At 33.9% G+C, this 14,595-nt stretch overlaps 1 protein-coding gene across 4 annotated transcripts in view; it reads right to left on the reverse strand.

The window, feature by feature from the left end:
* Positions 1-630: 630 nt before the first annotated feature.
* The window catches only part of FZD3 (frizzled class receptor 3), a 66,719-nt gene continuing 52,754 nt past the window's right edge, over positions 631-14,595 (reverse strand). For all 4 annotated transcript variants that reach the window (XM_036032031.1, XM_036032033.1, XM_036032032.1 and 1 more), the window contains 3 exons: positions 12,742-12,890; positions 10,153-10,386; positions 631-4,161 (listed from right to left, as the gene is read on the reverse strand). In XM_036032031.1, the coding sequence (XP_035887924.1) occupies positions 3,948-4,161; positions 10,153-10,386; positions 12,742-12,890 (597 nt within the window). In that variant the 3' untranslated portion in view covers positions 631-3,947. The remainder of the gene's footprint in view (positions 4,162-10,152; positions 10,387-12,741; positions 12,891-14,595) is intronic.

Consider the following 14,595-nt stretch of genomic DNA (forward strand, 5'->3'; position numbering starts at 1 on the left):
CTAAGAGAAGTTAAATGACCTGTCCAGTTCACATCATAATTACGGGTCTTTGATTTCCAAGCCCACTGGAATTTTCATTACTACATATTATCCAAGAATAATAATATAGAAATGTACCTTTGGTATGTCAAAACCAGTATAAATATCACCAGAGTGAAATTTTGATATGTTAATGTTTTCTAAGCTTCAGCCAATCATCCTCTATCTTAATAAAAAAATTTAAGTAGTTCATTTTATTTCATGGGGCCACAGCTTAAACCAAGATAGTTACAATTTCAGTTATTTCCAGCTATTATCATAAAGAAAATAATGAGACAAGTTATAATGTTGAAAACATTTTCTAATTTGAAGAGATTCTTTGAATTTTTATAAATCTGCTCTAAGAAGTATCAGGAAAAGAAAATCACTACTAAAGTTTGCTTGAATATTTATTCACCCAACTAATATACAAAGAACTAACTTCACATAATCCAAAAAGAGCATAAATAATTCTAAGAATAGCTTTCACCTTTAAAAATTAATATAAAGTATTCGTACAAGTTTGTGTGTGTGTGTGTATATATATATTTCTTTAATTTAAACAGTAATATGGACTGTTGCTATAGAAGAAATAAGCTTCATTTGGTACAATTTGCTTATTTTGTGTTACTTGCTGCATGTTATTTTTGTAAAGCAGACTTCACTTAGTTTAAATTCAGATCCTTCAAATTTCATTGAAGTGAGACTCTCACTGCTAGAATAAAAGTGAGCTGCATGACATGAGTTCTTCATTCGTTTATTTATTGAAAAATTTATGATGTACTAAGCCCCATGCTAATTATTGTTATTAATCAATTTTTCTTTGAAACTAATTGCTATTTTGAGTTTAATATTGTCTTGAATCTTTTAATGATTAAATAATAACTACAATACTGGTGAACTCAAAGTACTTTCTGAAAACCTTTTGACTATATATTAACATTTTAGAGAGCTCTATTGTCCTCTCAGTGTCAGCTGAACGAATAAAACACTAAACATTATCATATGCCAATCATAACACAAATTAAAGTTAAACATATGGTAAGAAAGCTGTCCAGACTTGCTCAAATTGGTTTATGCTAGCTGAAACTTGAAAATGCTATTTTGATACATGGAGTTCTTCAACTGTCTCTTAAAAAACTGTAATCTGGAGCACTAGTTTGATGAATAGCATGACCCAAACAAAATACTACTATTCTAAACACTGAATTGACAATATTAAGTAAATTTTGTGGAGCAAAATTAAGATACTGAAAGTAACTGAAATCTCAATATAGTATTTGCATTTATATAAGTTAATTTAAGAGAGAAGATGCAAAAGAATACATAAAATCAGGAAGCACAAAGTTCAGATTTTCATAGCAATGTTCACTTAACTGTCTATACTTGGCCACTTGTACTCGAAAACCAATTAACATTTTGGCAATTGATAATACAATGCAGATGGTGATGCCTGACAGCATCTTTGAGCTCAAACTGGTACCTTCTATTTTAACTTCTTATTTTTGTTTCTGAATGTTTGTGTTGGTCCTCTCATGCTGTTCTCAAGAAAGATTCACAGACAAAAACCTCATGAATTATTAATTTACTTTTAAATGAGTTATTATAAATTTGGCCTTCAGAGAAAAGCTTTATTAAATGTCAGTTCTGAGGGAATTCACACCCCATCTTAAGCACTAACTCCAGTTCTAAGGAGAAAGATAATGCAGAGAGAGGAAAAAGAAAAACATTTTGGGCCAAATGTTTAAATATATCTTACAAAGAATTAATAATAAAACTATTAATATATATTTACTTTGAAAGAAACAACATGATAGACAAATTATTATCAGAAAATGGATTTTTATGCCTGATAAGAAACTTCTTTTTCAACATCTAATTTTTTGGTACTTTTTGTTTAAAAAGAAAAAGAGTGAAAGAAAGTACACACGAATTAAGCACACATCAAGGAATGTGGCCCTCACATAAATCTCTTAAATCCTGAATAATCTTATCCCTTATATTTTACAATTTACAGTTTTCAAAGAGCTTTCATGTTTTTTTTCATTTGATACCTATGCGACAACTTTTGAGGTAGGTATTTATCTTCTGTCTCCATTTACAAATAAGGGAACTGGAGCTCCGAGAAGCTGACTTTTCAAAGGTCAAAAGCCAGCATATGATAAAAAGCCAGGCCTCTCTGGAGTCTAGAATGTTTGTTAAGGTGTCATTCTTAGATTACCTGCACCATGAATCACCTGTGGTATTTTTATAACTAGATTTTAAAATTTTACCACCTTTGAGTGGTAGTAAATAAGAATCTTTAGAAGTGGGGTTGGCATTCTACATTTTATAATGGACAAATAAAATGAACAACTGTCTATCAGGTAATGATGTAAAAGCATAATACTGAGTCTAGCTAGATTTTCACATGTAAATATGATGCCATCAGGTCAGCAGGGGCAAGTTAGTTTACAATGGCCTGCAGCCTGGCCACAGATTAGAATCACTTTGAAAGCTTTTTAAAAAACTGTCAATTCGCACCTGAATGAGAGGGAGGTGCTGGGCATCAGAGGTTCCCCAAGTGGTTCTTGTCTGCAGTCAGGGGTGAAGACATGCCTGTGGAAAATGTTTTTCTACATAACACACCAAGCATTTTCCAGAATTCTCTCCCTTCTGATCATTTTCATGCCTAATAAAGTTCACAGTTTTTACTGTAAATTACTTAAACATTACAAGATAAAATGTCAAACACTTTCGCGTTGATATTTTTAAGATTAAAGATACTTCACAGCAAGACTAATCATGCTTCATTTTGCTACAACGATTTTCAGATACCCCAAATAAATCACCACTTTGAATTCAGGTTATCCATATGTCAGCTGTGAACAAGAATGATCCAGAATCTGAAAATAAGGATAGGGGGCAAAAGCTGTAGCCTATTTGCTACTGAGCAATGCAAGGACAGACAATTAGCTCACTGATAGGAGGGGCCTGGATGCCAAGACTTGGTGGCTTTGGCAAGATCACATCTCACTGTAGAAAAAATACAACAATAAACACAGAGAAAACATTTTGCCATTTTGTAATTGTGGTTACGACAAAAAAACCTTATAACGTGTGATGCTTATTACATGCCTGCACGGAACGGATCTGAATGAACACAAAGTTCTCTATGAATCAACACTATTACATGGGAAAAGATGACTGCAAATTACTTTTCCATCATGCCCATGGATAAGTTATACAAACATGGCCAGTAAAAGTAATATTTACAAAATTAATAAAAACAGCTCAATTATAGGGAAAATGCCCATTGCTACTCCTAGTCCTGTATCTTTCTGGATGAAATTTATTTTGATAGAATTTTGAAAGAGCCTTCAAGAAACTAATCCGATTCTTCTGTTGATCTTATATGCTATTAGCTAAAATACCCTTGCTGATCTATCAAATTCTCTTACAGCTTAAAAGCACAGTTCTTTTTCACTTAGTGGAAATAAAACCACACAAGTCCCACCATTCATCTGAGAAATAAACTTTGCATAGTAAATTCTTTAATTCTGACATTTTGTTTTATTAGTAGAATGACCAGAATGTTTTCTCACAACTAGCTGATATTATATGAAAGTTCACTACAAAGCAGTCACCACACATTTAGGATTTTTCTAAATATAAAATAGTGGGTTTATAAAAATGCTTACAAGACAAATAATTATCTCTTCATAACCTAGAAATAAGAATTATTTATGCCACGATATAATTCTTAGCATTTTGGACACCTTGACGTTCCAAGTTTGATGCAATATAAAAAGCAAGAGTTTACTTTTCCAATGGACACAATCTGCACCTGACTGAACGCATGATAACAGCAAGTTACAGCAATCAGTCATGCAAAGGCAAAGAATAAAATCTGCTTTTTAAACGGCACACATTTTCCACCTTAGGACGATTTAAGCACTGGTTCCATCTTCTTCAATAACTCGGTTCATGCTGGTGCCATGTGTGATGTGAGTCATAGGGTTGTTACTGAGATCCCGGATGCTGCTGTGTCGTGACTGTTCATTGAGCCGATGAGAACTACTGTGCCTGGAGTGATCCGTTAGTCGTGACATGCTGCCGTGAGGTAGTCTCTCCTCCATCCCTCTGTAACTGCAGGGAGTGTACCTAACATAGGAGAGTTTATTTTGAAGCAGGTAACAGAACACACTAGAAAAATAACACTAAATTTTTTTCATGAAAATGCTGCATTAAGCAAAATAACTAGGAAACCAACAAATGAAAAAGTAACAACCTTTGATGATTTACAGTAATTTCATTAATACTGTAGAATTTATTTACATGTCTAACTAAAAAAAAGAAGAAAACCTACTCATTAGACTCAGAATTAAGGTCCTATTCTTTGCAAAAGGACAGACGTTAACATTAACTTCCCTCATTCAAATAAGTTTTGGGTTCTGGAATGGGTTCAGGAAGAGAAGGAACAACGACAGAGGAAGTATGGTACTGACCTAGGGAATCTAGAAAATTGGTTATAATCAGAAGTACAGCAACTCAGAGTTTACAAAAAGACTGGGAATAGAGAGCATATGAAATAAGAGGATAAATTAATGTAACCTTCCCTCAAAAGATGAATGAATTGGCAAGCAACATATGACAGTACGTGCCAACAGCTTCTTTTCGGAAAGCTCAGTTAACAGTTGGGTTAATTACTGTAAATGGTCTTAATTACTTTTCCTCAGGGCTCTGAGGATGCTATGCTATTTCACAAAAGGTACATCTACTTAAACATACGTAACAACACCCTAACACACTATAACCTCCACTCCTGCTAAAACAAATTCTCAATACCCTTAACTGAAGGGTAGCTTTGGCGCATGCCACAGGGGCTGCACTGCTCATTGCTGGCAGTCTTCTTCCCCATCACTGAACTTATTTTGAAAGGCAGCAGTGGGAGACGGTAAATTTTCTTTTGTTGCAATCCTGACTCACTGAGCCCCACCAGAGATAGGACACTCGCACATACACCTTTTTGTAAAAAGTATTTAATTTAGGATAACAATCCTCAAAGAAAACAATAAAATTTATAACATTAAACAATATACTAAATTTTAAGTAACATTTCTAAAAATAAAAAGAATGTAGCAGGCCATTTCTTTTTTAAATAATCATCAAAAGAACTGCTCATAAGCAGCTGAAGACCTATGGGCTGTCAAAGTATTCATTTATCATTCCTTCATAATTATAAGAAATTTCATGACTCAATATGAATCATTTATAAAATTTAAAGATTTTAAAGACTCATACACTACTGAGGAGAACTAGCTTTACAGCAGTGCTTGTTAAATGTTCTCATTGGATCACAGATGTTAAAAACTGACAGACTGAGAAAAACTGAGAAGTCCTTTTAAAATTATAAAAGAAAGCATGTCCTTTGTTTCGGTTTTAAATCTGATTTGCATGTTTGGTAAAATAATTACAATGTTAAATGAAAATGTCATTTTCAAATAAATAAGGTGAATGAAAAAATGTGATGCAACTCTAGAAATGATATGAAAGTAATAAAAAAATAAACAAATTGCTATTTAAAAATGTAAACTGGATATTTTCTAAAGGGGAACCTAAGTCTTTGAGTTACAATTATGACTAAAGAATATATTTTTCATAGAAAAAATTACTATATTGAGTCTAATTATCTAAGTGAAGTATAGGACTATCCACAAAATTCTAGAATATAAACAACATGCCCATGGGTAATTAGGAATCAACTACATAGAAAAATAAATTTAATTATAGTGTTTAATCTCAATTGTATATGTGGGAATTATCAAGTTTATTTACCTTTTGACAATCATTTAAACCACTGTGATCATCTAATATACAATATGGATATGTACATTAATCTTAACATAAGCTTAGGCAAAGCAATTAGGATGGTTAATTTGCTGAAAAGATAATATGGTCTATTCCAAAGTTAAAATGAAAGAAATTTGACGACTTCCTGTTTTTGATTCTTTACACTATTTGGTACCAATAAAGTATATAACCATATATATATACTTTGAATTCTTTGAATTCAAAGTATATATATACTTTGAAGAAAGAATTGAATTACAATTCAAGTCATTGTAATTTCACTATTATCTCATTATGCATTCCCTAGCTTTCCCTTGTTGTCACCTACATTTACCATCCTAATGAGTGAATCACTCATTCCCAAACCTCTGCCTACTACTCACTCACCCACTTGCTTTTCCACGCTTCTCCTCTAACTACCAATTACTTCTTCTTTGAAGTTGACATACATGTGTAAGAGTTTTTACCTAAGTGTATTTTATTTTATGTAGCACTGAGATCAATAATTATCCAAGGAGTCTGGTCTAGAGTGAGAAGGAGGGGTGTGTGTGTGGCATCTCATAACCAAGAAACCATGAGATGATGAGAAAAAGATGGCTGAAAGACAGCATTAACAAGTAAACTTAAAAACTGACTGATAAAAAAAGAAATCTCCATGAGATGGCTTTTGGAATTATGAAAATCCTCATTTAGAGTTTTAGGTTCAAAGTGGTCTTCGAATTCTTCAATTTGCTCTGAGGTTCTGGGTATGGCAGGGAGTCTTGCAGTGTGAGTGTCCACGTGCCACCTCATGGAACACTCTTAGTGGGCTGCCATCACGGCGCTGGGCCCCGAATTTCTGGGAAATGCTCACAGTATTCCTAAAATCATTAGCTAGTCAATATATTTGCATATATACCCACACATACACGTGCACACACACCTAGTACTGTGCGAAACACTGTGGGAGAAACTCAGAGATGGCTGCCATTTAGTTCTCATTCTCCAGAAGCTGCAAACTCAGCTGAGGAAAGACAACTGTACTGAAAATAGGGCACACCAAAAGAATAATTAAAAAGCAGATAATTAACAGCCATGGATATAGGAATTAAGTAGGGCTTAAAGGATGAGTATGATTTTGATTAAACAGAGAGGTAGGAAAGGCCATTACAGGAAATTAAAATCTATTCTCTGGATTCCATGACAGTATATTTTTACTGATCCCCTTATATGTCTATAGGCACTTTCTCTGAATCACATGCTGGCTCTTCTTCCTGTATTATTATTTCTGTATTTCCCAAGGTCTTATTCTTGGCTTGTTCTTCTTTTATAATAACTTAAGGGATTCCACCTCTCAATTTTAATTTTCAGGTCCTTATACTATACTAACGATACTAACTAAACTTTCTTACCTAAGCTCCAGTTCCACTCAGATTAGAGGCTGAAATTCCCTACATTAATTATCATCAGAAATCCTCTACTCAATATGAACTTATATTTTGTTACCATTCATTCACCCTATTTATTTTCTCTAAGATATTTTCATAGGCTGACCTGATCTTTCCCTTTTCTGAAGTTCTAAAACATCAATCATCTCTAGCACTCACTGTTTTCATTACATGCTGGCTTCCACTATTATTTAATTGGTTCTTAGGTATATGTCTTATCTTCTCTATGAGTTTATATGCTCCTAGAACTCAGAAATTACATTTTACCCTTCCTTCTATATATCTCTTTACATGCAGAATGCCACATACATACGCATAGGCATTGTACTAGAAAAAATTGTTCAGCCCTTATAGAAAAGGACGAAGTTAATAATATCAAATGTCAAATAATGCTGATAGTTATTTCATGGAGGGTGGTGTTGACAAAACATATTCTAAAAGACCCTCTGATTCCCTCCTTCCCTATAAGTGTCTTAAGATAGGATCCCTAAATCACTGCAGGAACTTCCCAACTGGGCTTATTTAAAATCTCTCTCTCTTCTATGCTGTTGCCAAAGTGATCGTTCTCAAGTACAAACCTGACTCTATCACCACGACTGCCCAAATGTACATACTATGAAGTAGCCATACTCCAGTACCTAATGCCTCCCGTCCTCCTTGCCTTTGCATGTACTATTTCCTTACTCCTTAATTTCTAACCGCCTCATCTGAATCCTATTCCAAGTAGATGTGCAATGTTGTTTGTGAAGTTTCCTCTGACCTTCCATGATGAGTTAGATGGTTTTCTACTCTGGGATCCTAAAGCACCTTGTATATAACTTTAGTGTACACATTAGGGTGTTTTATAACTATTGTTTACTCTTCTGTCTCCCATTTCGGTCCCTGGCCCTTAGAAGAATGCTTCTTATATAGGAGTGCTGAATGGAGAAAAAAGGCAAGAAAGAAAAGATCTTTGAATGTGGTTAAACAATATGATACTGTTTAAGTGGGTAAGGACATTAATAAATAGATATGTAGGAAATGAAGAACGGAACAGGTAGAAAGGAAATAGTTAAAATTTCATTTCAAAATCTGTCAAGGAAAGGAAAAAGAATGGATAAAAGATGGAAAATATATCATAGTCAAAGGAAGACTGCTGCTTTTTAAAACCCAGAGTAGCTGACCCAGTTAGACGGCAAAAGATCTTCTGACATGCTCTAAAAAGAAAGCAAGTGAAGGAATTATATCCTACACTAGGACAGAGAAGACTGACAGAAAGGCTGGGATGAGACTGAAAAAATACCAGACAGTTGTAAAAACAGATGGTTTAAAGCTAACATAGAATGCCTCCCATTTTAGGAATAAGAATTTTCATTCTTTCAGTTTCCCAAACTAGAAAGTATTAAAAAAGAATCTTTGACACAATCCTTCTTTCTAGTTGCTACTAATACATCACCAATTCCTATCTTTTCATTTCTTCTTTCTGAATATTTTTCAGATCAGTTCTTTCTCTCATCTCGCTGCCAGTACTTCCCACTAACCTCCATCATCTGTCAACTGAGTTATTGGAAAGCTCCTAAGAAGTTCTAATCCAGTGTCCCCATTGTCAAATTTACAAGGAAACCCATCTTCTCATTCTCTCTGTGAAGTTTTCTCTCACCTCATGCCCTTTCTATTTCTGTAGTAAAGTTTTATTGGAAGATAGCCATTTCCATTTTGACTACATACTGTCTATGGTTACTTTCACACTACAACAGCATAAATGAATAGTTGCAACAGAGACCATCTGACCCATGAAGCCGAAAATGTTTACTATGTGGCTCTTTATAGAAAAGATTTGCCAACCTCTGCACCTGGGATTAGTTTTAGGACCCCCGCAGACACTAAAAATCAATGGATGCTCAAGTCCTTTATATAAAAGGGTATATTTGCATATAACCTATTCACTTTATACCTCCTACAGACCTCACGGGTCAAGACTAGGGTGGGAGGGAGTCTGCCACTGAAGGCCCCCTCAATCACCACCACCCAGCCTACTTTCCTATATACTTTATATCATCTCTAGACTACTTATAATACCTGATGAAATGTAAATACAATGTAGATAGTGGGTATACTGTACTGTTTAGGGAATGATGACAAAAGGAAAAAAGTCTGTACTTCTATCTTCAGGACAGACACAACCACAGTAGGCCAATACACATGAGCAACAAAGTAACATTTTCCTGTTCCAAATATTCCTGATCCTCATTTGGTTGAATCTGGATGTGCAAACCCCACAGATACGAAGGGCCAACTGTACCACTGTACTTATATTTTACTGCAATTATTCACTTACAATAATAACAAGAAGTTAATATCAGGAAATTACTGAGACAGGCACTGTTCTAAGCAATTATCTCATTTATTTTTTACGACATACCCAAAGGGGCAGATATTATTACTATTCCATTTTACAGATGAGGAAACTGAAGCTTATTATTTCAGATTCCATGTTTTTAACCACAACACTATTAGTGACTACATTATCTTTCTTAATAGACTGTGAACTTACTGAAAACAAAGATTATGCCTAAATCATCTTTGTAGTTCTAAGAACACTGACCAATATAGTAAGTATTCCATAATTGTTTGCTTAATCTTCTAAAATAACCACTTCCTTTCTCCTCCTCCCTGCTCAATACCCTTCAAAGTCTCCATATTGTTTACTGCATCAGTCTAAACTCTAAATTCCTTTGACTGGTTTTAAATTGGACCATAATCTAGAACAACTGTTCCTGGCAAAGTTCAAACAAATTAATAATGTTCAACTTCTATTTCAGAACTGGCTACTCTTCCTTAAGCTGTGTAACTCTATTCAGCATATAAAATAAACTAAGCTACCAATAAAACTCACCTGCCATCACGGGATCTGTGGAGGCTGCCGTGGTAGCTGCTCACTTTGCTGTGGACACTCCCTGCTTTGCTTCTCTGATCATCCACCATAGCCAGCTGAGTTGAAGAAGCATGTGTGGATGTTCCTTGAGTGGAAGTTCCCCTGGATTTTCTTATAATAGGAGTATTTGGATCCCTCAGGAGGGACTGAGCAAAATCAGGTTCTTGGAGTACCTGTCGGCTCTCATTCACTATCCTAGACAAGAAAATACCAAGTTTAAGATACACATTAACATTCCTATAGACTAACAAATAATACTTTTGTGACACACATTATTCTTGAAATTTGTATATTTTTAAATTCAATTAATTTATTTATTTTAGAGAGAGGGAGATAGGTAGGGGAAAAGAGAGAGAAACATCCATTGGTTGCTTCCCGCACATGCCCCAAGCAAGAAAGAGGCCCGCAGCCTGGGCATGTGCCCAGACCAGGAATCAAACCAGAGACCTTGGGCTTTGTGGAATGATTCTCAACCCACTTAGCCACGACAGCTAGTGCATTCTTGAAGTTAATTGCTCTTCACATAACGTAGTTAGGACAGGTATAAGATAACACTGTTGTCCTGGCCAGTGTGGATCAGTTGGTTGGAGCATGGTCCCATAAACTGAAAGGTCATAGGTTTGATTCCTGGTCAGGGCACATGTCTAGGTTGTGGGTTCATACCCTGGTCAGGGTGTGTACAAGAGGCAACCAACTGATAGTTCTCTCACATTGATGTTTCTCTCCCCCTTCTCCCACCCTTCCCCTCTCTCTAAAATAATCAGCATGTCCTCAGGTAAGTATTAAAACAAATGAACAAACAAACAAATATTTAAAAACTCCAACAAATACACAGATAAATCACAGTAAATCCTGCAGGGAGGAAAATGCCATGGAAGCAGGGACTTGGCCTGTTTTGTCTATTATTGAATCCCTGGCATCCCAAAATAGTTCATGGCACATAGTAAGCATTCAATAAAGACTTCTTAAAGGATGAATGAATGCCTAAAAATATATATTTGCAGTTGCTGAATGAATCTTTCCCTCTCTTCCCTTTGAAACTATATTTAAAGGATATATACATTTTCTGATATCACTAGTAGTCTTAGATATAAGAAATATATATTTTTAAAATGTGAATTTTATTTCAATCTAAACTGTTTAATAGAAACTGCTAATTACCAATATTTGAGAAAATATAGATTTTTGTTATCGAAGCACTGTAGGTTGTATAATATAGGTACATTAACCCATACAAGGCACATTTTAAACACAATATTAAAGATTTTTACAGGTTATCCCCCAAATTCCATTTTCCATGGACCCCATATGGATTCCACTAACTTAAAATTCAGATATAGTATTCATATAAGATTTATACTGAGTAAAAAGTTTGAAATAATTGTTACTTTGTAAATACTGAAGACTCTTGTTTATTTTATGAACTAAGGGTTCAAAAAGTTAAATATTCCTTAAATATGCCCTCAAAAGACTGCTTTGGTCTTATATTTACCTTAATACTCTATCTAGTAGGTAGTACAGACAACTATGAATTGAAGTATATTCTTAAACATATTTCATGTTATCTAAAGATATCACTTTTTCTATTTTGGCTTTAATGGGTACTATCTCAGAATGTAATAACATGCTATTTCTTTAAATCACTTATGGTATACTAGGAAGAACAACAAATAACTGGAAATGGTAGCCTAATGTGATACCTGTATGAGTAGCCAAGGCCCTTAACCTCTCTGTGTCTGTTTTCTTATCTGTAACAGAGGTGATAATGCATACCAGTCCTCACAGAAAAATTAAGAGGATAAAATAAGAATATATAAAACCTTTAATTTGTTTTTAATATTGAGAAAAATTATAATTTGAATTTTTAAAATTAAAGATTGGTCTTTCCTCAAATAAGCTGAATTAGTAAGAGATCATAAGCCCAATTCTATTTGGCTATCTTCTCAGAATAAGTTTTCAGCTTTTTAAAAAAAAATTGATTTGAAAGAGAGAGAGAAAGGAAGAGAAAAACATCAGGTTGTTGTTCCATTCTTTAATGCATTCATTGGTTGCTTCTTTTATGTGCCCTGACCAGAGATCGAACCTACAACCATAGTGTATCAGGATGATGCTCTAACCAACTGAGCTAACCATCAGGTCCAAGTTTTTAGCTTTTAATTTAATTTTTAAAAAGTTTATTTATTTTTAGAGAGAGGGGAAGGGAGGGTGAAAGAGAGGGAAACACTGAGGTGAGAGAGAAACATAATTCAGTTGCTTCTCATATGCACACCAGTCCTGGGGACTGAACCCGCAACCCAGGCACGTGCCCTGACTGGGTATCTTACGAGAGAACTTTCACTTTACAGGATGACGCCCAGCCAATTGAGCCACACCAGTCAGTGCCCATGTTTTTAGCTTTTAATTAAGACATGCTACTGTGTCAATCTTAACTGATGGCAGCAGCAGTTCAATCTTGAAATACTTCCAAATCCAAATTATTTTAATATAAGCAACAAAATATTTATGTGAATGTGAAGTCTGTGAACATTGTGATAATTTACTTCAACTTACTCTTTTTTCCTACGACCATGAAAAAAACTGGCCCACTCAAAGCATGTCTTTTTGCTTCCAACCCAAAAAATGGAGGGAATACCAACAATGAGAGCCATTAGGTATTTCATCAGAAAGAGAATCAGGTCTGGACGGCTCATCTGAGTGACCTACAAAAAGAGAAAGAAAAATATCTTAAACATATACAAAGAACTATTTATTAAAGGCCATTATGAAATCTTTTAAATAAAAAAGAGTAAAATAACTCTACAAATTTTGTTTTCATTATATAGTTCTATAGCTAATTTTCTGGTTATATGAAAAGATAAACTCCTGAAAATTTGACCATAAAGTTATAATCTATATTCTGAGTCCTATATTTTTCTTATTAGCTCACATTGGCAATCTTCTAAAGAAAAACATTATTAATGTCTAAATAAACCATGAAAAGAAACAGAGGCGCAAGTAATATCTATATTGGCCAATTTTGCTGGTCCTATCATTGGTCATCACAATATAAAAAAATTGTTACCCTTTAATATGCTCTGCAATCTACCCACGTCATCTTTACTCTGCTGGTTCTTGTCAAGCTTCCTGTTTCACCTGTGAGTTATTTCTAAGTGCATTATCTAGTTTCTAGTCAGATGAGTTTTCAAAAATTTCTTTTAATTGCTGGTTTCAAATTTAATTGTGGTCAGAGAATCTGGTCTACAGATTCTGGTTACCTTAAATTTTGGAGATTTCCTTTGTGATTTAGGAGACAATGTTTCTAAGTATTTCTTGTGTGCTCAAAATTAACACATTCTCTATTTGTTGGGTACAAAATTTTCTATATGTATTACATCAACTTCATTAGTTGTGTTGTTCATATCTTTCCTATATTCTTAACTAATTGTCTGTTTATCTATGCACTTTTTAAGAGGTATGCTAAAATCTCTCACATAACTGTGAACTCATCCATTTTCTTTCTAATCCTATCAGTTTTTATTTTCAAGCCTATGTGAGGTGTTATATAATTTCAATAATACTCTAGCTGCTTGTTTTACTTTATTAATACTTAAACTGTATTTTAGCTGACATTAATATTGTCACATCAACTTTTCTTCCATGTTCAAACAGCTCTAACTGTCTTGTGCATCTGTCCCAGTTCTGTCCTCTGGAGCCATAAAGAATATAGCTACCTTTCTGGAAGTCCTAATTAAGTCAGTAAGACACCCTGCCAGAAGGAAAACTTAGAAACACAGTGTGAGTACTGGGAACAAAGAGATGATAAGACTATCCAGAAAAATCCAAGAGAATAAAAAACAAAACAAGGCCAGAAGTAATCAAAGGACTCAGTAACTAAGGTGGACAAGATTAATATTAAAAAAATCAAAATTTTCTTATATATTATCAATGACCAGATAAGAAAAATAATGAAAACAATTTAATTTATAATCTCAACAAAAACTATAAGACACCTAGGAATAAACCTAGTAAGAAATAAAAAAGACGATAAAAGCCTATGAAGAACATGGAAAAACTGAAGTAAATGAAGAAATATTCCATATTTCTACATGTAAAGATTTAATGTTTTAAAGATGTCAATTAAACTATACCCCAAAATAATCTTATAAACTTGATATAATCTGCAAAGAAAAATAGGATTTTTCACAAAATGTGAAAAGTATATAAATATTTGAAATAAATGAAGAAAATATAGATTGTTTAATAAATGTTGGGATGGTAGGCAATCCACCAGGAAATAAAACAATTTATACATTACCTCACATAATAAGGAAAAAGAAATTCTAGAAATGAAGGATATATCATAAAATTATGATAACCATAAAGAATGTATTTTATACTGGGGGGTATAAAAGGCCTTTTTTAAAA

Source organism: Phyllostomus discolor, chromosome 8, assembly GCF_004126475.2.
Source record: "Phyllostomus discolor isolate MPI-MPIP mPhyDis1 chromosome 8, mPhyDis1.pri.v3, whole genome shotgun sequence".
In the NCBI taxonomy this organism is placed as follows: domain Eukaryota; kingdom Metazoa; phylum Chordata; class Mammalia; order Chiroptera; family Phyllostomidae; genus Phyllostomus; species Phyllostomus discolor.